The sequence below is a fragment of the Cavia porcellus genome, unplaced genomic scaffold (genome assembly GCF_034190915.1).
Source record: "Cavia porcellus strain 051 isolate PalLab524CR breed Dunkin Hartley unplaced genomic scaffold, mCavPor4.1 scaffold_28, whole genome shotgun sequence".
In the NCBI taxonomy this organism is placed as follows: domain Eukaryota; kingdom Metazoa; phylum Chordata; class Mammalia; order Rodentia; family Caviidae; genus Cavia; species Cavia porcellus.
Window position 1 is genome coordinate 24,974,185 of NW_026947511.1, and position 24,958 is coordinate 24,999,142.

At 32.4% G+C, this 24,958-nt stretch overlaps 1 protein-coding gene across 7 annotated transcripts in view; it reads right to left on the reverse strand.

The window, feature by feature from the left end:
- Window positions 1–652: 652 nt before the first annotated feature.
- Window positions 653–24,958, reverse strand: part of Ctnna3 (catenin alpha 3) — a 1,637,747-nt gene continuing 1,613,441 nt past the window's right edge. For all 7 annotated transcript variants that reach the window (XM_063239556.1, XM_063239557.1, XM_063239560.1 and 4 more), the window contains one exon: window positions 653–7,181. In XM_063239556.1, the coding sequence (XP_063095626.1) occupies window positions 6,894–7,181 (288 nt within the window). In that variant the 3' untranslated portion in view covers window positions 653–6,893. The remainder of the gene's footprint in view (window positions 7,182–24,958) is intronic.

Sequence of the window (24,958 nt, forward strand, 5' to 3'; positions counted from 1 at the left end):
CTTAACCCTACAAGACAGTTGCTAAAATTCTCTTCATTATATTCCTTGGATATACTCTATACCAACACATAAGAATAGAGAGCTCTAATAGCACAGAGTTGGTGATCAATGGGAAGTTTTCTGTGCAGCACTATTTCAATCAGTGTTATATGTAAAGCCTCAGGAAATAATGAAGTTCTTTTCAACCGAAAACATGAACTAAAGTCTCACACTTGCCTGTTTAGTTTATTATTTACTCAAGTTCTTGTCTAATGTTGAAATCTCAAGTCATGGAAATTACTTTCTAAGGCAGCAAATCAGTGAGCAGCACAGAGACATTTGGGTAACTGACAAAGAAGGGAAACTACTCTGCAAATCTACGTCGAGGGTCTTTTGCCTACGCCCTATGATGAAGAGATTATTGAACGTGCTCATTAAAAATAAATCTAGGAGAAAATGTCCTTCATGAGGGCTCCTGCAAGTGGTAATATAGAACAGCATCAAGACAGCCAGATGCACTAGAGTGAAGTCTGAGATAAAACACATTATACTAGTTTGAGGAAACAGATATGATTCAAAAATTTAAAATATCAGAAAGTCACTCAACCCTCGAGGGCCTGATATATAAAAGCCTATGCTGCAACATGGGCAAGAAGTGTGCTCTTGGGCTGACTTAAGAACTAGGTGAACTGGGCATATTTGCTCAAGTTACTTGCAAAGCTGGCAAGGGGATGGCCAGTTTCAGCCTACCTAATACTCTCTCCTATAGAAGAATAAGTCAATAAAAAGAATTGGCGATGTAGCTGGGTTATAAAGCATAGCATACATGAGCCACCTCCTTTCAACTCCTAGGAGCATATCCCCCAACCCCATCCAAAAAGCAAAAAGGAAGAAAAAGAACTGAAAGAACTAAATTAGGACTAAGTTTATACGGTAATCAAGTAAACATTATGCACAATTGCGACCTCCATATAACAAGAAAATATCATATATTTGGTATCATATGGGTAAATCTGAAATGCAATGAAACTTTAGCTTGCTTTACCAATCCTTGGGTAACACTTCCTTGGAATATTTAATTTTAAGATAACGTAAGTCCACATTAAAGATAAAAGGGGAAAGAAATGGTGTCAATATATGGTTGATGGCAACCTGCATTGAAGATGGGCTTTCGTAGGTATTGCCATTAAAGTTGTCTCCTCCATGGTAATAAGTAGGAATTGGTCAGGGCTGCCTTCTTATTTTGAGGATCACCTATAAAACATGCTCCTCACATAGCTGATATCGGTTATTACAGATAAAAATATGAAGCAAATCATTCAAAAGACTCATTTTCTTTGAATGATATAAGTTGGATGGATATGAGTTTTCTTAAATCTTTTATTGGTTTTTGTTATTACATAGGAAATCAACCAGGATTTGAAATGCTTATCTCGTTAGCACCCCCAATCTCTGTTTTCAAGAAGTCTGAATTTTGTAGTAGCTAATAATGCAGAATCTGAGATGTAATAAACTTTTAATGCCAGTGAGATTTGAGGAGGATTATTATCCTATGTAAGCTTCAGTTTTCCTAGCTGTGGAATGAAGCTAATCACGTCTATCCCATGTTGTTATTGAGATTTCTAAGTAAGATACAGCGTTTAATGCAGACTTGGCATAGGAGGACAAAGTTCGTTTTGATAACTAGTATAATCTCAAGAGCATAGAACAATGGATACAACATTATAGGTTCTCAATAAACAGATATTTACTGTATAAATGCGTGACTATTCTGATTCTCTCATCATTTGCCATGAGAATGGCTTAATCCTGTTTCTCAACTTGCAAATATTATTACTAACTCATTCTCAATATTTGTACAGTTTTTGCCTCTGACATTAACAAATCATCAACATGCTTGGACAACTGCCCTATCCTAGCTTTACATTTTTCTTCAAAATAAGGCTGTCTGATCTTCAGAGCACCAACAAACACTTCTCTTTTCAGCCTTATCTGCTTCTGCAACTACCCCACTCTTTCCCTCCTCTACCTCTGACACTTTCTTATTCATGTTGTTAGAAATCCTCTGCCTTTATATCATTTTTATTTCACTTGCCAAGCTCAAATCAAAAGTCACTTTCTGTGTTTTCCCCACTAGACCAGTTGGAACCACTGGATGCCATCGCGCAGACTACAACTGTGAATCATCATACCTTAGGATGAGCACAAAAGCCAGCCTCACTCTTACATAACAGACGGGTATTGGGAGGTACCTCAGTTCCATTTGGAGACCATTCTTTGCATTGGGACAGTGATCTTGTTTCAAGTGTTCAGAGTTGTACTTTATTCACCCTATTGTGGGAATATTTACGTGTAAAATAGCACCGTATTGTGGGAATATTTATTTACATGTAAAAGAGCTAATGTTTAAACAGATATTTCTCTCACTTTAATAGAAAATATGTTTTTATTCATGTAAATTAGTAAAGATTAAAAAGTCCTTAACATTTTAATTCATTTTCTCCTCTTTAGATATTTAAGATAGTGTTAATAACATGGACTAGGACAAATTAGGTATATTCACTTAGTTTTTAAAATATCTAATATTTTCCTAATTTGTTCAAAAGAGCCAAAATGAAAAAGTCTTAAAACTTTTTTGATCTTTACTAATTTACATGAATAAGAACATATTTTCTGTTAAAGCAAAAGAAACATTTATTTAAATATTACTTTTTCTTGTAAATATGCCCCACAATAGAGTATGCATAATGTTGCTTTAACCATTGGAACTTACTTGGTTATTTGGTGATAATATGCAAAACACTAATGCTGAACATGTCGTATTTGTAAAGAAATAGGGTTTGCCTCTGAATAAATGTTATTTCCTGATCTGTGACATATAAGATGGAAAACAAAAGCATTTCAGTTAGCCAAATTTTTCTTGTTTCACTTGTAGTGAATTATTAAAAATATTCAAGCTTTTTTTAAATTGAATGTCCCTAAAGGTTTTGAAAAGTGAAACAAGTACTTCTGGCTTTACAAACACAAAATGGATGTCTGGCCCCTAAATACACAATAGGCTGCTTGTCATGGCAAAGAAAGTATATATTTTATTCTAACTGGTGAGATTCTGGTGCTTGTTTTGTCGACCTAGAAAATCATTTATGACAATATTGAAACAAGCTGTTGATTCTGTAGTGAGTACAGTATACAATAGTCAGAATAACCAAGAAAAGTCTCTGATCTCCTTCCACTCTATATAGAAATCTGTATCCATGGGAACTACAATCCCTCGCATAGAAATGTAGACTTGACACCAAAGAGCTTAAGAATAGTTCTGGGACGAGAAAAACTTTTAAGATTCTGCTAAAAAATTAAAACGCTGCAGAATATATTTGTCATTTTATGGGTAGGATAGACATGTAAAGATTTGAGAGAGATGTTTGGTTCTGTCTCTCCTCTCTCTCAGGGGGACTGGTGGGGAGGGGCAGTCCTGACTGTATCAGTCTGGTAGAAAGCCATTGGTAGTTAATAGAAGGAAATAAAGCCCAGGAGTGGAGATGATGAGGAAACTATCCTGAAAATGAGCATTTAGGAAACCTTGGTCATTTATTAGTTTTTGAAGCCACTCATTGTTAAATTGAAGAATTATTAGATTTGATACTACAAATGGGCATTTAATCATACATTGACAATTTTAATAATAAGATTTGAAAACTGACCTTCAAAACCAAGCACATCAATAATGCTCAAACTCAGAAACCAGCCTCTCTGTATAGGTATGGGGAACCTTCTCTTCAGAACAGAAAAATTTCATGAGAAACACATACACTATATTGATCCTTAGTTAAGAGTTTTTGAAGATCAACAGGCACTCTTATGAATATGAAAACTATACGCATTGTCTAACACACCTGTATGTTGTATTCATATGACAGAAGGGAACACTTAACAAGTTGGCTTAGAAGTTCGATGTGTACTGTTTTTTTCTGATTCAATTAAGAAATATCTAGAAACTCCACTAAGCAGAAATATTTTAGTCTAATAGTTTTGATTTGTGATCAGTAAAAGACATTTAGTTTTCATAGTTTATGTTTAATGAAAACCTTTCAGCTTCTAGAATTAGCAATATCTGTTAGTGGATTATGATGTCAGGAATGTTTTCTGAATTATTCTGATTGGAGTCTAACATTTGTCCATAGTGAGGGAGGCTATGCAGGCAAGAACTGTCCCTGGGTGGTACAAAACCTCTCCTTCTGCTCAAGTAATTTTTCCATAAAACTAACATAAATTAATTTTACCAACAGAGAGAGGTAAATTCTAATTAGCAAGGCCAAGCAAATGAATCTCTATCATGGGATTTTAAAAAGTGCACAATGGGCCACCACACTGACATTTTCCGTAAGACATTTTTGCAATTCCCATGAAGAAGAAAGGTCTAAATATGTATGCAATAAATTCACTTATTGATCACATTTTTTTCTACTGTCATCACCACTAGATGTATTCACAGTGCTTTATCCTACAAAGATCTGTTAAATATTTTCTCTGCTAGCTTTTCCTTTGTATAAACATTTGTACTAGAGCTGGTTAGAAACAAATTAAATATCAATGCTATCCACTGCAGAAATTTACTCAAGCGGACGGATGTCTTCCTCAAATTGAGGCATGTTGTTTTAATTCCACCTTTGATTTCTACAGCAAATTAACTCCAGGGATATTTGATAAGTTAAAATTTTTATTGTTTGGTCTAATTATAGGTATTTTCTAGAGCTGACATAGAAATCCTCACATATTAAAGAGAAAGTCTTGTTCACATCTCGTTTCTGTAGAGTTGTTTTTTAAAATACTTAAAATTTATTTGACAATTGTGCAATTTAAAATCTATTTTTGGCATATGGTGCTACATTCTAAATTCTAGCATATAGAAATGTTATACAGGGTCAAGCAGACATTTAGTTTTTTAAATGAGACTCATATGAATCTAGAATTTAGACTTAGAAGCGACATAAATAGGTAATAATTGGTGGCTTTAAAAGAAAACTCGTTTTTCAACTAAATTATAAATTCACACATCTACCTTAGAGAAGGATATACCAGAAGTACTCAGCCAGCAGAGCACAAAAATGATTACAGCATTTCACTAAAAGAAAATCGCTATTCGCCTCAAATTTCCAGATAGTACTGGATACCAGAATTGTCTGAGTTGCCCAGTTCCCTTTCTCATAGCTACCTTGTTTTTTAGAGAGTGGATCTTGCCAAGAATAATTTCGATGAGCAGGTGTATAGATGCAAGGCAGAGAGTACTTAATTGCCTTCAATTCATGTGCATTTATCTGTAGAATCAGGGAATCCAGTCCTTTGGGAAAATGGAATAATTCATTATAATAAAAGACAATAACCTTTCCCTCATAATTAATAGTAACCTAATAAATAGAATTTTATCCAAACCATGTCAGTCAAGTTGTGATACATAGCATTCTCTCACTCTACATTTTCCTATTTTTCAAACATGTTTTTACCCCAACTTGTCTTTTTATCATGAACAGCTATTGTAAGCATAAATTTTGATTCATCAATCTGAAGTATCAAGGTTGTTGAAGTGACTCATTAATAACAGTGCTGCACAAGTGAGAAGTTAGAATTATAATATTATTTTGGTACAGTAGAATAGGGGATAACTATAAGAAACCCTATTAGTGAAACAACATAAAATTATAGGTTAACTCTTCCAAAGAAATTATGGAAAGTCCAGGAGGCCAAGTTAGGGTAAGGAGAGGAAAAGTGGGAGACAGAAACAGTACACTAGACTCCGGGACAATTAAAAATTCATTATGAACTCCATTATAGATAAGCAGTTATTAGGATTATAAAATGATCCCAGTGATTTTTATTAAAGAGTTAAAATGTGTTACATACATGTGTCTACTCCGCATAGAGAATGTAATCATTATACACTGCAAACACACACTAATGAAAATAAAAATTAAAAAAAGAAAATAAAGAACAAAAATAAAAATTACTGTAGATTCTAGCCTCATAGTCATTAACTCTGCCTCATAGATCAGTGATACAATTCACAGAGTTATTTTTAAAACAGTTTTCAAAACAGCCTTCCTTTCTAATTGCAGTTGATAAGGGATAGGAGTTTCAGATTCATACAATTTTTTTTTTTTTTACATTTTGTTATTGTCGCCCAATCTGGGGTACATCTTTGCATCTCATTTCTTGAACAAGGGAAAATTCATCTTCAGCGTATGTAGTCAGTCAGCCAAATACTGAAAAGTACAAAATGATGAAACCCCAAAATGCTCACCATACCTTTTGTAATGTTATTTAAGCAGCTCACTAAAAATCAAATCTAGTGAGAAGCTGCTTGTCCCAATTTGTTAGTTTTTGGTAGAAGTTAGAATAATCTGTTGACAATGGGTACAGATACCTAGATTTCAAAGTCAGGCATTTTTGCCAGGTTAGGTAGGATAAACAAATTATGAATATTAAGTGGGAAAATATTTCATAAATGCTTTTATCTCCATTGAAAACCAAATAAATAATTTATGTCAACGATAATTTATAATGAAAGGAGTGAATGTATGTGAAGTATTACAGATAAGCAGGACTCACTTGCATTTCATATGTTCATATTATAACGAATACAAAATATTCTCTGTGATGAGGAAAACTGAAGGATGCCTAAAGTTGTCATTCACTAAACAAGCATGTGTTGATTGACTAGTACATGCTGGTTATACAAAAATGACAATGACATGATCCCAAATATATGTTGCATACATTGGTTTAGCCGTCAAATGTTTTATGTTACTTTTGAGTTAAACTCTGAAACTTAGTGAAATTACAGAACTCGTAAGTTGTAAAACAAAACAGTGTGGTTAGCCAGAATTTTATAGTAGAGGCACATGAGGAGAAGAGGGTCTTCAGTAGATTTGTCTTCCGCTAAATTCACTCATGACTTGCACGGGATGGATTTTTTTCTTTGCTGACCCTCGTCTGACAGCTGCACAGGTTTCTTCTGGCTTCTCTCTTTTAATCAAGGGTTTTTTTGCTGGAGCCTTCATCCTCCACATCACTACTGGGTGCCGTGGTCCCGCCTGACTCTGGATTCGGATGATCTTGGTTGAGGCAATGTACGACATTTTCACTGTTTGCACTACAGCATTCATTAAATTTTTGGCTGCTTGGATCAAGGAGGTGACACTGTCCAACTGTAAGAAAGAAAAGAAAAAAGAGCTACTAGTCAAAATTCCATCAGGAATTAAAGAAATTGAATGATGTAGAAGCTGAAAAGTGCTACTTTGTTTTTAACCCAGAAATGATTGAATTAATTCTCATTTATATACATCTGTATAATTACATACAGCTTTGTATCTCATTACTTTTGATCACTTATCTATTTATGGGATGTATGAATAGAACTATATCATACCTTCTAAGATGATATCTTAGATTAATTTTTTTTCTCTTGGTTTTCAGCAAGCAAGCAATATAAATTCTTTAATATTCAAAACCATAATGCCTTAATATCATAGAATCACTGCCTTTTTTAAAAATGTATTTCTATTTCCTGGGGGATAATACTAAACCCTTTCGGCAAGATGGGTTTATCTGCAATAAAATCAAGAATAAAAGAAAGTTCTTCCTCTCATGGAATGTAAAGTTAGGAAAAATATCATACATATATGTGTGTATAAATACACAGGTGTATTATTTTCTTTCACAAATATTTCCTAAATAGTAACACCTAAACTTCTAAACTTAAAATATTTCTTTTAGCCTCGAGTTTAACATAAGAACTTATTAGTATAGAAAATGCCAAGGTTTCACAGTCAAATAAATTTCTATTTAAATTCTAAATCTCCCAATGGTAGCTTGGAGACACTAACTTTTTGACCTTCATTTCTTCAGTAAACAGAAAAGTAAGTTGATTAATGTAAATAAGTCAGTTTAATGAATGCCAAAGAGTCTTTTATTAAATTACTTTTATAAAGTCTTAAGGATGAAAATGAAACAATGAAATTACTGAACAAAATATGTTGTAACGGAGTTCTATTTTTGTTATATTTTTCTGAGCTCTCCTCCAACAAAAAGAAAAATAAAATACACAATATCAGGGAAAGAATGGAATGATATTCCTTGAATCTTGCAAAATACCTTAGAGCTAAGCCAAGTTGATTCATTTTTACATAACCATTGCCTCTTCCATTATTCTAGCTTGGCAGATTGTCATCCACAGGCAGCTCATAGGGGAAGCTATGCCTCTACTGTCAGCCCTCTGTGATGTGCACCATCAGTGTTGAAACTCAGACACTGACTCTGTACTTGCTCAAAATCAGCAGCAGTTTCCTGGCCCAAGTACTCTACCTTTGCTGTGTGAGGAGCCCCAGCTCACACAGGGAATAAATGAGCAAAGGAAAGCAGTGAGCTGAGGTTCTGTGCCTTAGGCAGGGGTCTAGCTGGCTGCTTCCTTGGAAGAAAATTAAATTAGCTCCATTGTATGCCAAACCTGAAACGCTAGAAAACTTAACACCAAAAAATATGCAATTTGAAAGACAACAATATTTGGCAACTACACATCTGTACATCTTTTTTACTTACTGAACTCAGAAATGTAAAATCTGAGAATATGATAGGAATGTCAGATGTCTAAACACTAAACTATGATGTTATGAAGTTAACACATGTGTTGGAGAATGTGTACAGTTTCTGAATCTACCATAACACAGTTTCACAAATGCTAGATGTTGAACAAAATAATACACCTAGTTAACAAATTATTCTACTGACAAATTTCAAACTAAATTGTCATTAACAATTTTCACTGTAAGCTTCTTGGAGTTCAGTTAAACTTGGAAGGTGGGTACTTTCACATAGGAAGAAACAAGATTTTATAAACAACGAAATAACATTTGAGGAGTCTTGGTAATAGTATCTCTCAAAAAATGAAAATATTGGATTTATACTGAGGCTGTAAACCATCATAAAGGCTTCCACCAAAGCAGACTGTAAGGACTTCCTGTCACTGAATATTTCATCATTTGCATTGCTTTCCACATTAAAATTCACATTTTCTTTCCTTTCTTTAGACAATGTGATTTTATCACACAGAGATTATATTTAATTATTTTTTTTTCCTTTTCCCATGTGATTTCTATGTATAAACCAGCACTCAGAGAATGCTAAAGTACAGTCATGTCCAGCAAGGTAAGAAAATGGCTCGTCTTATTTCCTCACTTAATCACCAACCCTACCTGTCCTGCCTGTGGTGTCTTATGCTGACCTCTGACAAATCCTTTGATTCTAAAATGCTAAAAATCCACGGTACAATGTTCTTCTCCACATGACTCAGAAAAACCACAGGACAAATTATCCCTCTAGGAGAACATGAAGACTAGTTCTACAGACAGATTAGGACAATTGCTCAAAGAATACTGTTGTTTTATGAAGAGAATTTGTAAGGCATTTTGTATCTTTGAGAGCTAAGAACTATATGTATTCAGACAATACACATAATTCTCAGTTTTTAGTCAAATAATAGGCCACTCAAGCAGTCGGCAAAGACAAGTCTAGCTAATAAAAGAAAATTTGGGTAAATTCTGAAGCAATGTCTGTGGCTTATTCACAGAGAATAACTATGCATAATTTAATACCTGCAAAAAATAACAGCAATTATTTAATTCAGTCTATGTTCATGAGAAATTCTTGAAAGTTTCAATAGTCCTTTTGTGTTAAAGACAAAGGCAAATTGGACTGAGATAATATATTACTTTTTGATCTGTTTTGAATTTGAACAGTTTTCTGAGTTTCTTAAATGTAACCATGCAAGAATATTGTTTCTTCAAAAGACTTATTAAAACAAATTATTCAGACTATAAAACATGGGTCCATAAAATTTTTATTACAAATGACTTTCATAAATTGTAAATTGTTTTCGACAAATATAACTTGAAATGTTTATCATAGAGGAGGACCATTTACCTATTACCCTCTGACCTATAGGAACTTATTTTGATTAAGGTATCAATGGGGAAAAATAATGTCTTTTAACTTCTTTTTATTTTCTGCAGTTATATGTAAGTATTTGTGTGTGGACATATAAAATCAACTTTCCTCTCATACTTCCCAAAATATGGGCAAGATTTTAAATACAATTTCAAAAGTAATGACTCAAATTACAGACTTTTTCCCTAGATTAAATCATTGTCTATTATCTACCATATTAACAATGATAATGACAGTTAGTTTATGCTCATTCTCATAGCCTGGTATAGTTTCAAGTTAATTGAGCCTGATAATCTGTTAGTGTCACATAAGTGGTCCAATATTTTTATGCCCAAATTTAATTTGGCAGTCTCCCTATATCTGCTTTTTTACTATCTAGATAAGTGATAAGTGATAAAGTTTCATAAACTAACTCATTCTAGTTATAAGATTTATTTTGCAAATTACCTAAATAATGCTGATAGAGGTAGTCTTAATATTATCATCACATATGAAATTAATTTTGTTATAACCTGGTTTCCATGCACTGTGATGTGTTTAACATGACTTCAGTTAAACCACAGTACAAATTAACCAGTTTAAAATATGTTTTCACATAAAAGACTTACTCCTACTTACAAACATATGAACAAGTTTTTACTATGGGAAAAAGAGGCAAAATTACATACGTGTTAAATTTTTGTCCATGTAACTAGTTATGTGGCAAATATCTAGATCTTTTTATTTAAAAAAGCACTATTTGCTATGAGTCCTTGTAAGCTATGTGAAATTGAAATATCAGTCAGAAAGCTTTTGTCAAATTGTATTGTAATTATTGACAGATAAGACAGACATGATAATTCTACCCTGGTAATTCACTTCTTTTGCTTTTATTTTTTCAGTTTATTTCTTCTGTTCATTTTTCTATTCTTTATTTTTTTTATTAGCACATGTTTACATTGCAGAATCATTATATTTCTTGTGAGGAGTTGATCATTTTCACTTATATTCATATGGAGTATCTACTATTCATATGATAATACCCTAAAACCCAATATTTTGCATGCAAGTCCTTTATCAGACATGCACTTTGCATTAAAATTCTAGGCTTAAGTGAATTATGCACCTCGTCTGTAACCTGGGAAAGAAGTAGTTTCCCAAAGCCTGTGTGAACCGCCATGCTAATTATTTCTGCTGAGACTCCTGCTGAGAAGAAGTCCTATGCTACCTGGAAAGAAATATTTCCCATCATATAGCCATTTTCATACATTAGTACTAAGTGTAGCTTATAATACTTTTTGTAAGTCTCAAAATTTTCCTGAACTCAAAGCCCCCTGGTAGATACTGCTCCTGCATACAAGAAATATTTTGAAAGTCAAACAGGTCAAAATTGGTTTTAGGCATGATAAGAGCTTATAACTATTGCTAATATTTATTGTGTGATGTTGGACATTAACTGAAACCAATCCTCTGAGAACAGTACTATTATTATCTTTATTTTTTAAAATGGGGAGACAAAGGAACTGGAATATTTTTAACGTAACACAGCTATTACATGGTTGAGCAGAAATCTGAGTGAAGGGATTCCAGCTTCATCCAGTGATTTTACTCATTTTATAACCCTGTGTCTCAGTAACATGTCATTTCAGATATGTGATTATTTTCAAGTATTGAACAGTTGAAAATGTACTCACACTAACACAGTGTCTAAATTTTTTACAGTCTACAATTTTAAAGTCAGAAATACAATAAATTTTTAAAAGATTTATATCTTATTTTATGATGGTTCTTGATATCAAGAGTAATGAGAATATTTTACTTGTCAAAGCATTTATTTAAGAGATTGACTTAAAATCTTAATTTGATATTAATTTCTAAGTAGAATTTCTTTGAGGAACAGCAGAGAGAAAAAATTCACTCATTCTTATAGGAATCAAATCATTTAGAGACAGATGAATATTTTTAATTTGAAAGTTAAAATTCTAGATCTCTAGGCAAATTCATAAGGCAAAAAAATTAAGGAAAGTACTGTTTCTAGGACAAGGAAATGCAAAGAATTTATTTAATCTGTAAAATACATCAGTACAAATATAATAATTAACCAAAATGTTTTCTAAACATCAAATAAAATTAAAAATAATTTGTTTGACTTGGTTTTGCAAAAGAAAGTAAAATTTGGTCTCCTGATAGTGTGTTTTTCACTCTTCTTTAGTTCTAAAATCTTTAGTTATGCCATTTGGGAATGCTTTTAGCATTGAACATGTTAAAGGTCATACGTGTGTATTTGTCAATCAGTTAGTTTTAGCACAAAATAACTATTTCTAGAAGATGTAAAGATAAAAATTTGCAGTTTTTCTAAATTATAGGTACAACCTGATCTTGTAGACTGATTTTATGACTGCACCCTTGATAATGTTACAATGTATTTTTAGCAAAAATATACCAACTTTTCAATTTGTTTTTATAATTCACCATGAACCTAATTTTATCCCAGTTCTTACTTACCACATTATTTTGCTTCTAAAAAGATTTTTGGAAGAATGGCCTGTATTGAAAGAATTTATTTTTCAATTATATTTAGAAATACTAAACACCCAGGCTGACTTAATAAGTAAATCAAATAAATGGTTTTGTTAAAGCTAGTCAAAATGGAGTTGCATCTACAAATTGAAATTGTCAAATTTATAATTAAACTGGGAAACTGGTTCATTCTTTGAATATGAAAAGTTCTTCCAATAGGTCTCTGACATAAATTACACAGTAAAATTATTCTTTGCCAATTTGCCATTAGAATATGTCAACATTAGTTGACAGGGGGAACTAGTTGAAAGGGAAAAGCAATTAAAGCAATACCAAAAAATACTAACACCAACTATAGGGTCAGATATGAAATGGAACATAATATTTATTCAGTTGTAATCTTGTCCTGTCACAAAGCCATTTCAAGGATAATTTTTTTTCTAAAACAGATACTCTAACCCAAACCATATGTATTACTTTAAAAATAATCGTAAACATAATGCCAATTTCAATGGTTACTGAGAATGACTTTTAATTTTATTTGAAATAGCCTATTATAATATATAGAAGTTAGGCCAAGGATTTAGGTCAGCAGCATAAGCACCTGCCTTGCAAGCGTGCAGTCTTGAGTTTGATCCCCCGTACCAAAAATAAATAAATAAATAATAAAATACACAAGTTGATCACGATTAGCTATCAGTAATGTTGATTTAAACATAAATGTGTACCTGAATAAATAATTTTCAATGATAATTATAGTTCCAAGGTACATAGATCAGAAAAGTTAATATATTCTTTCTCTGGTAGAACAAATAGGAGTGTGTGGGATTTGGTATGGTTCTTTCAACATCAGTGTTTCAACCCTGTTCTCTCCGGCATCAGTCAGGACACTTGAGGTCTACCCTCTCCATTGACATTGCTGTCCTGACAGTCAATGAGCTAAGAGTAGGAAAGCACTCGTCTCTTTCCTTGGTCTTATCCTAATATAGGCCAGGAACGAGAAGGTTGTAGGACCCTAAAAGGTTAAATAGAATTGGTTTAAATTCATGCTAAACTTACAGTCACAGAACTTTCCATAGCCTTACTATTTTATGCCTTTTTTATTCTATTCTACCATCTGAAATCTATTATTAACTTATTTAACATTTCTTAGCTCATTTGTGTCTGTATTATAGACTTCCTAGAATTATTTATGTCATCAGCAATTACTCATACAGATTCTGGATCCGTACTTTCTGATAATCCTTTCAATTGGGCAAATGTATTTTAAGATACATTAGCAGTACCCTAAGCTTGTGTCTGTGTGTGTGTGTGTGTGTGTGTGTGTGTGTGTGTGTGTGTATGCAGGCACACATTCAAGATGCCCCTGAGTACTCATGAATGTGTGTGGAGGGACTGGACCTACACCTCGCCCATGCTGAACACATGCTCTATTACCAGGCTCCCCACACCAACCCTTCTTTAGTCAATGCTAGAATCCTTTCCACTAGCATACTATTTCAAATTTGCACTCACAGGGAATATCAGGGACTTCGTATTCTCACTAGTTATGCAAATTATTTATTTTCTTTAAATATAAACTAAACAAGCAAACCACAACAATGCAATAGAAACGAAAGAAGAAATAGCAAATATAAAATGTGTTCAGATTTAAATGAGGATTTTTTTCTTTCTAAAAACAGTACTTGTATATATTTTCTAGATTATTTCTCTCTCCTACCTTAGTTATGTTTCACAGTACTTAACTTTCCTTCTAACTCAGCTTTATTCTCATCTACTCGTGTTTTCACCATGTAAATGTCGATGAAACTATCTCTTCAGACACAACCAGAATTTTTGAACTATTATTTATATTTGATAGTTTCTTCATTGTGCAGAATATCTGATTTCTTTTATGAAAGTAACTCTTCCAGGATATATGGACATATATCATTACAATATATAAGTATCAAATAAGATATAATTTCATCCTTATTTTAAATGAAAATGTTTACATATAGTACATATTAACAATACTACATATATGTCAAATATATGACACATACTAAAAATTACTAATTAATCTTGTATTTCTGGTAACACTTAAATAAATTTTATTTATAAGATCAAGTAATTATCATCCATATATAATATCCCATTACATAAAATACCTTTCTACTGACAAGAAACCATTAGAAGGCCTGAGGCTATTACTGTTATAAATAGCTATATATGAATATTCTGGGGTTTTGTATTGTGAAAATGATTGAAAATTCAGGCATACCATAAGAACATGTTTCAATAACTAGAAGTTAGGGGGAAATGCTGTGATTCTTTCCCATCATCTACTATACACGTGTGCAAACACAGGCATGTACATGTTCATACAAACACACTTCATGCATTGCTTAAAACACTGTAAGGCCAGATCCACATATCTTAAATTTTTCATTGTGTATATCAGTCAAGTCCAGTGAGGAAAACAGAGATTATTCCAGGTGTTTCAAAAGTGAAATTTAGTAGGGAATTTAGCTCAGGAGCATAAGCACCTGCCTGGCAACTGCAAGGTTGTGAGTTCAATTCCTGGTACAAAAAAAAAAAAAAAAAAAAGGAAGAAAGAAAAAAAGTCAAAAGTATAAAAAATTGAAAATAGAGTAACTGAGGAATACAGAAGACAACTAGTGATGATGAACCACCTTTATCTCACCATTAGCATGAATTACTATAAATCCTAGTGTGAAGAGATAGAAAGATGAACTTATTAAGCAGATAAATGCCACACGTTGATGATTGCTTACCAATAATAGTATGTCAATGATTTCCCATTGGTCATCCCTAACTGAAAATCAGTACATAAAATATATTGAATAGAGTGATATTCAGAGTAAGTTAACTGTGACTAACAAAATGGAATTTTCACCTGAAGATCCATATTCCTTTCATTTTCTTTATATCATTGTTTCATTCATAGAATTCCATAGTAATTAATTTTTTTCTGTGAATATAATATTGTGTTTAAAAGATAAACTTCACATTGGTACTTTCAGTCAACAATATTTATACCTGTCAAGAAATTATCTTCATTCCCATCATAATTATGTATACACTTATCTGTAAGTATATATGTATATGTATACATATGCAGTCAATTATACACATGCTATATCTGTACATATATTCTAATACATGTGAATGATATTATATGGTTAGCTTATATGCTTCTAAATTTTTACATATTTATAAATATTAAAATGCTGTCAAACATGCTCATGTTTTCCTAGAAATATTAAAATATTTTGTTGGGAAAACAGAGGCTACAGGAATGAGAGGCAGAAATTAACTGCAAATTGTTTATATACTTGTATGTACATGCATACTATCCATATATTCATATACAGAATATAATTTTTGACTTTAAATAAAATGTTATCTTGCCTGATTTTTTAAATACATCTAAAATTTTTCAATATTTGTAAAACTTCATTTGTGACCAGGCTTTCCAGTATCTTTGAAGATTTGACGTTGCATTCATATGACCCCCGAAGCTATTGTACTTTATGACTAAATTAGAGTTTTATGGTATCTATAAAGCAAATGTTATGATGAAAACATAACTACACAATTATAGAAATATAACTACACAATCCCTGATTTAAATACCAAGTCTATGAGAAAGGTACTGTGTTGCTGAGTTCTGTGCTTTTTAATGTTTTATGCATCCCACAGTTTCATTGGGCTGGTAGTCTGAGGCTCCTCAACCATATTCCTGATGTGAACCCTACAGACAACTATTTACTTAGTTAATTGTTTAAATCTAGGGTAAGAAGCAGCAGCACTAACCCACCCCATTGTTGCTTCTCCTAACACTTGCAAGGAAAGGGCAGTAGGTATCAAGATGGAACAGAGCTTCGGAAGCCATTTCACAAGAAGCCTGGGACATAAAGGCTGTTATCTCAGATGTGAGACATGGAATATGTCAGGTATAAAAAAATGCACCTTTAGAAAACCAATTAAAATGTCTTCAAAATGACTGTCCTCTATTTATTTCAGACAAACTCTTTGTATCTGAGAGACTATCAGACGTTGCAGAATTGCCCACAATTGGGAAACACTAAAAAGTTCTATTCCCAAATATAATCTCTTTTCAAATCAGAAAATCTCTTTTCAGCTTGCCTAGAGTGTCTTATAAAACACAACACAATCTTCCAGAGCCTTTCTATAAATAAGCACAGCTGTCTCCTAGTCAAGGGGATGAGGTTCAAACACATTTCAAAGCAGCTGGTTGCTGCCCTCCCAGCTGCTTGGAAAATGAGAAACTTTATTGGCAGCAGGCTCCAACCCCAAAGCAATAGGTATCTAAAACTAATCCCCCGGCACTGGAATTCAGCAGGCAGTGGAAGAGTAAAGCCATGTGTGGTTTTTAATCACTGTGAACTGAGATTGTGTGTACATTCAAAAATAAAGCAAATATGGCTAGGTGGATGGTTGTGTAAATGTTTTTAGAGAGAACGGAAAAAGGAAATGGAATGGAGTGATTAAGAATATGGTTTTTGAAGACAGATTATAGATATCATAGCAATTTTTTTCTCACGAGTTTCAGCTTTCTCATCTGTATAATAGAAAACCGGACATATTTTCATTACAGGTTTGGCATTAGGACAGTGTTATAAAACAAATTATGAACCCAGAAAAATGGGCTGGATATGCATTGATTCATTATCTTTTTTATTATTATTAAGGCATTGAAAACAAAACAATGTTCTTTTCCCAAAGGTAATCATAAAAAGTGAACAAATGTGGACAGATACACTTGTAATGGCTGTCAGTAAATTTTGTAAAGACCAAATGCTTTAAAATATTACCTATAGTCTTAATAGGAATCACGTGATGTGGGTATTATGTTTTCGCTTCATCAGATAAAGTTTCTGAGAACTGTAATTCAGGGGATTTAGAAGTCTCAGCCAAGGTAATCTTCGAATTAAGAGGTCACACAGGTATTAAACTCCAAACTGTATAATGCCAAAGGTCTTGTTCTCTTAACCTTCTCAAGATACTACTTTCTTAATCAAAGGAAACATTTTGCAATGTGATGAGAATGTCTCTTTTCAATTGTGACTATTTAGGTCTGGCAACAAACTCCCAACTCACTGGTATCATTTTATCTCTGAATATTTTATCTCTGAATATTTAATTTTACCACTGAAATACCCTGTCTTTTCAGTTTAGGACTGTTTCCCCCAAACACACACTGTTTAATTCCTTAAACACTGGAGTGTGTTGATAATTTCTATTCAGTTGCTATGTATGGCTGTCACTAGCCAGGCTTAGCCTTCAGAAATATGTGCAGATATGACTGCACACTGGTGGTCCAGCTGCATCTTAATTGCATTTTTTCAAGTAAAAGACAAATTTTTCTAATGAAAAAGTGTTTAGATTTCTGGAAAAATCTCTGAATTGGTAACTCCAGTTTGGGAACCATATGTTTAATCACAGACTGAGTGTTAGGAGTGTGTGTGTGTGTGTGTGTGTGTGTGTGTGTGTGTGTGTATGCCTATGTGTGCTTCACACTTTTGATTCCCAGAGTTTGATCTTCTCTTTTTAATCTTATACTTAACCTGAACATACATAGGTTCAAGAGACTAAATCAAGTGATAACAAAAACACAATATTCACAAAGCAAAAAGAGGGTTGGCCTCTAGAGAAATACCTTTAACCCACAGGTCCAGACCCACTGGAACATCTCAATGACTGTGAGACGTGTCATGGGGGTGAAAACTTGATAATAGTAATAATAGTTCAAATGCCAGAATAGCAAAAACAATCTGCTAATTTTTTATAGGAATTAGAGTGCCTTTCAGGTAATTTCTCTAATTACATCCTTTCACTTACTTTAACTCTGATATATTGCCTCGAGTAAGAAACAAAAGGAGCAGAGCTATTTGAGATACTGTTCAACAATTTCCTGAGCAGGAAATATGAAATATGAGAAAGCATTAAAACAGGAGAGACAAAACATGGGAGAACTATTATGCTGAGGAACAAAAGAAAGCCCACTTAGGAGTAGAAGATGGTAGCCATGAGAAGGTCAGAGTTTCATTTTGAAACACTGTGAACCAATAAAGATGACCATTGTCTTAGGCAGTTATATAGGTTTTAAAACTAAGACTGGGACCTAGTAGTGTAGAACCGCCAAGCTCACAATCTAACAAAATCTCATCCAGTGCAAAAAGAGAGGAGACTACTAGGTAGAGAAGTAGTGATAATTGTCACTCATGACTATATCCCTTATAACTCCTATTAGCAGCTAAATATCACATGACATGAATAAGAAAATGAAACTTGAATTATTCCCATGAGTTTAACACTATGTGTATATTACTTAAGTTGCTAAAACCTGCAAAATTTTGAGTTATCTCATTAATCCATTTTTAACAAAGATGGTTTAAAAATACCTCCCTGCCAAAGAATAAATATTCATTTTGCAAGAAGATATTGAAATACATTTTTCTAAGTTTGCTTTATTTTAAAATTATCAGAAATAGATCCACCATTTGTGGGAAGATAAATTTTACTCTTTCACTTGTATCTTATTTTTTATTCATGATAATAGAGTTTTTATTGTTCTAAGATATCTGGTTGTTGTATCTGATTGTGTTGATTTATTTGAATTAAGTATAAAAGGTGACAGAGGTAATATCCTTTGGTAGAGTTTTGGTGAATTTAAAATAGTTTTTTCTACATTTTTAGAAACTGTATAAAAGTTGCAAACAAGGAAAAAATCCCTTACCAATGGTATAGACAGTGAAACTCAATTAATGAAAATATATACTGGGACTAAACCTTTTATATATTTTTAAATTATTTGGTCTTTTTAGTTCAACAAAACCATTGTGATATCTCAGGGTCATGGAAAACATTCATTCTAGTTTATAACAAATTTTTAACTTCCAGGCATCTAACATATATTTAGTGAGTGATGGTTCAATATATCTAGGGCTGACCCTTTACAAATATATATTTTATTGAAACTGACAAGGAAGTGAGGTGATTCATGGAAATATAATCAAGAGTTTATATGACAAGGTTTAACAACAGCATGGAAAAAATATTAATACTACTTCTTTGGCTTTTCAACTTATTTTTCAAAATTCTCAATTATCAGGGAAGATATATGACTATCCTTAGTTGTTAGATAATATCAGTAGAATTTGGTTAGAGATTTTACAGTGGAATTTAGAAGGGAGATTGCTCAGGTTCTTCAAATCCAAATTCAGAATGAGTTAAAAGTTAATTGCTAATTTATTTAAATTTACTCCATGCCTGCTAGTGATGCCATTAGAATATAGATTTGTACTATGGATTACCATATACTTTGTTTCAGATACATATAAATCATGAATCCAATGTACTCATGAAAATGCAGTGTGATCATTTTGTTTTGATTTAATTTTACAAAAGGGTCTAGATTCAGAAACGATATTATCATGTTATCTTTAATCTCATGACTCTCATTTTTGTAAATATATGTGCATAATTTGGTAAACATGTCTGCAATTTCAATTAACATTTGCATGCAGAAGCGTTTTACATCTCTATCTTCAGGCTTGACATCTCCTTTGGGTTCATTATTATACTTCCAACTAGGTACTGAAAATTTATACACAGATATGTTAAAAGAATATCAAGTGTAATTTTAACCTTCTTCCTAGAAGACCAGAAATATGGCTTACAAAACAAATTTTAGAAAGGCTTTAGGAACAAGTCTTTAGGAGACTGTAGATACAAATAGGTTTGAAAGTTGTCTATGCCACTAATTGAATGATCCAGGATGATTTATTTTCTCTGTGCTTCAATTTTCTCATCTGAAAAACAGGCTTAAAGTCTGTCTAGTAAGTTGACATGAAAATTAACATACATTATAATATTTTAAAAACTTAGAATACTGTCTGATACAGAGTGTATATTTTATATAACTTTAATACGAAAGACTCTAAATCTGTACCACTCACTCATTGCCATCAAAATGTACTCTTTTGACCTTTGAAACCTTAAAATGTAAACTCCTTTCTTGAACTTTATATATACACTGCCTTAATTCAAGTCACACAAATCCTTGAGATAATCTTCCAGTTATCTACTAGAGACTCTGTAATTCACCAAAAATTACGTTTTTAAAATAAAAATTGTATAATTAATTTGTTTCATAAATTTCAATACAGATTTAATAGCCATAGAATAAATAATGAGGTCTAAGGTACTGATTATGTCATATTATCAACTGATGGTGGGAATGTTATTTTGCTCTAATCAAATTTATAGGTCCTTTCTCATGGAATAAAATAAAGCTATGTCGCCATGACTTTGTGGATGTTTATTTGTCTTCCAGGAGTTTCCTTTCTTGATGCACACTCTTTCTTCAAGCCTCAGACTGGTTATTCTACTACAGCTCCAGTGAGATGGCAGTGATTTTCAACACATGATTCACTCCTTTCGGATAGAGATCAATAACTAATTTCTTTATGTCTCCTGTTGTACTTCAGATACCTCTGTAATCAGAATTACAACATATCATATTTACAATAGTGACTTTGTCTTCATCTTTTAGCTGCCAAAACAAATATAAACTAAAAGATATTGGGTAAACTGGATAATTTGTGGTGTTGTCTCACATGTAAATGATGATCACATTTTTTAAAAAGATCCCGGAGATACTATTGTTTTCTTTGATTCTGCAGATCTGAAAAATCGTGGCACTCTGCAAGCATGTTTACCATGTTAAAATAATCGAAATAAGTCAGGGAATATAGACACCAACTTAATCAAGTATGATCAGATGTACTATCTTTCTGTCCTATATCAAAAAGAAACACATTAACTAGCTCTTTTGTTGTCTTGATTGAAGCCAAGAACTATTCTCAAGGAATTCATTGTTAAGATGTCTTACTGGGAAATGTTTCCATAACAAAATGATCACATTTATCATAAGCACTTTGTGCATACACATAACACATCTTAATTGCTTTTATGTCCCCTACCTCACTTCTTTCTCCTTCCATTTTTTTGGTCCCTTTCTGATTTCCAAAAGATCTCACTCCTTTTTCTAAATTTTTCCCTATCTTTTCCTTCCCCCCCCCATTCCTTCCCTCCATCTCTTGACCAAAAAATGGTCATGTGGCCATCCATAAGATTCTAAAATCAAAATGACATAGTTATTACTGGATGAAATTTTTTAAATGAATAACCCTTTGTATCAGGTGACTATTCAATTCTGAAGATTTTTGTCTTCTTTAAAATAAGAATCTGGATGCCTATTTCAATGTCTGGATCTTGTTACTTAAATTTGACTCATAAAACATCTATACCCAAAAGCACAGTATTGTCTGAAGTTAATCTAATCACACCAGAAAGAGTATAATTACTTCTTTTTCCTTAGTAGAGTTGAAGTTTGCATTTCTATGTCAGAGACATGATGCAAAACATCATTTATACCAAGAATCAACTTGTCACATCTATAAACTTGACATTATTTATTGAAATTAAGTAGGCAGTAAGATGATTGGAGGCTTTAAGGGATTGGTAAAGGTCTGACAGAAGAAAATCTGATTTATAATCTTTTTCATCTACAAATTTTCCAAACACTTTCACCTAATGTTCTTTCTGGATCCCAGCCCTGAATTTATTTATTCATTCATTTAATTTGTTACATGGGTCAATTTATTCATGCCTTTTAGTTTAGTTACCCAGAATCTGGGACCAATTTTGATCAGAGAGGGTCCTATAGGACAACTTCAGTGGGTAACTCACTGAATTACTATTGCATTCCTCTCAGATACTGTACTGGCTGCTGTACTAATTTAGCCCCTGAACTCCCTCACAATTGTGTTCTGACTTCTGATCTAGAACTGAAAGCCAGCACAGAATGGCAGACAGAGCTCTTCAATCGTAAGTCAAATGACTGAATATTCAAGGTTCACTATGGCCACTGAAGAATATTTTGCTAATTATTTAACTTCTCTGTGCTTGACTTTGTCTATGCAATATATAGATTGGGCTGAGTTATGTAAAACATCCCATCCACTTCCATAATTTATGAGTCTTATTACAATTTTCTCTATGTCTTTCCATAGATCTCTTGAAATTATTACATTATTCTAATGGCTACATTTCTTACCTTAAATTTTCATGTTTAGCTTCTTAAAAAGAGATTATGTGTTATTCATGTTTTAGTTTCCTTTGAATTGATAGAAATTTGTGTGAAATACTCATACGGCAATGTTTTCTCATGTTGCTGACAGTTTCTAAAAATTAACATGGTAAGCTACTATAAGTCTATGACTTTCTCTTATCCTTATAGCTAGCTTTTGAGAGCTAATTCCTCCAGGAGCATGATGATCAGGCAAACCATCACCAACTTACATATAGCATTTCCAGAGTATTACTAACATAATTTTCACAATGTAAATAAGCAAGAATCTCTAAGAATGTGACTGTTTGATGAACTAAGTAATTATAGGCTTTATTTGTTAACTTTAGTAAGACTATAACAAAATAGACTGTAGTGATATTTTGAATAAAAGTAATCTGAAAATTCAAACATCTTAATCTTGACTAATAAATGAGGCAATATGAAATAACCTGGTATAGAAATGTGTATTACTCATTGGAACTAAGTCAAATAGCATCAGGTAATGTTTTTCTTAATCAAATCAATATATTTGAACACTTATCAACTGCAAATATCAATAATGAATAGCACAACCTGACTAAAACTAATTGTAAATTATAATTTTATTTAGTGCCATAGAATTTAACATTTACCTTAATACATGAAGAACATATACAAACCTCTAAGAGCAGAGTACTCAAAAGTCATTGTATATTAAAATTCCAGATGAAACATAATGTTAAATGTGACTGTAACAAAAGACTTTTAAAAAGTTTTATTCAACATTATCTCTTATTACTAAGAAATTTATAAATTATTTTATTGAAATGGGTACTATATTTGAAGACACATATTGACTAATCTAAAGCATTAATGGCTTACAAAACATCAGAATATCCAGGTCTCTCCTACACTCTAATACAACAGAAATTGATAAGACATATGGTTTTATGATATGGTTTATATACTTCATGTGGTGACCAGTATTCATTGCTATCTTAGTACAGATGAAGTTATATGAATTTTATATAATGGGATAGATGTTGGATGAGATTTGCTGTAAATAGAAGTAACAAAAACTTATTCAAAAGTAGAGTCCTGTGTTTGTAAACACTTGGAATTTAAGCAAAAGAAAGAAAATAATTCTTTTAAGGATTACATTATTAACATTTCAATATTAGATGTGGGAAAATACTGGCATTTTCAGGTTCCCAATCAAATTTTGGCAAAATAGTCTATTCATAAGTCAGCATGAGGAAATTTACAGTGCATTGCATATATACAAATCCAATATTGTTTCATGGTATTATAAACTTTCCACCTGTTCAATTAACCTTTCTTGTTTAAATTATGTCGTATATATTTAAATCATTTTGATCAAGAAGCCTATGTTAATACTCTTTTATAATTCTTTGCCATGGCAAAATATTGCATCAGTTATTGAACTTAATTGTGAGAACAAAGCAAACAAATCTAATGGTATGTGAGACTAAAATTCCTGTTTCATGTAGGAGGAAAAGAAATGAATGGTCCCTTCCAAGATCAGAAATCTAACCAAATTTTAGACCCATTACTTAGATAGCTTAAGTGCACATAAACAGCAATAATAATATTTGCTTATTATGCATGAGAACTATCTAAAAACTTCACAAATATATGCATCTTTAAAGTATATATATATATATATATATATATATATATATATATATATATAGTTGGTCTTGCTATTACTCCATTTTTGCAGATGAAGCATAATTACTCAGTCACTTTGCAAAGAGTAGGACTCTTCAAGCAGGTGATCTAGATTTAGAATTTATGAGTCTAATGACAGTACAATCTGGTTTCCAAAGTTCAAATCAAATTCAGAACCCAAATCTACCTGACTCTCATGATAGTATAATGGTGCTTGTTTTCCACATACTGTTGTCTCCTCAACAATGTGCACAATATATTTTCTATTCGATTTCCCAACACAGGATGCCTGGAACATTTAAGTTGCCCATGTTTTTCCTATGCAGAAAATAAAGCTAGAGATTGTATATTTCCCATGATTTCCGTAAGAGAAATTTTCTTTATTATTAAAAAAAATCTTGATTTTGAGTTTTTACTGGCAAACGCCACATTCTTCAAACATAAACTTTAGACTCAGTTATAAGTCTGTGATGTTACTTTGGTTAGTCAGCCACTAGGTCAGATAGTACAATAACTGTCTGTCTTCATTCTCATTTTATATGTATTAAATTATTAAAGAACTCTTTTTTTCCTTTCTAGACAAGATTGTAATTGCTGTTGGGACATACATTCTGCAGTGCGGGATCCTTAATTATACTCACCATTCTC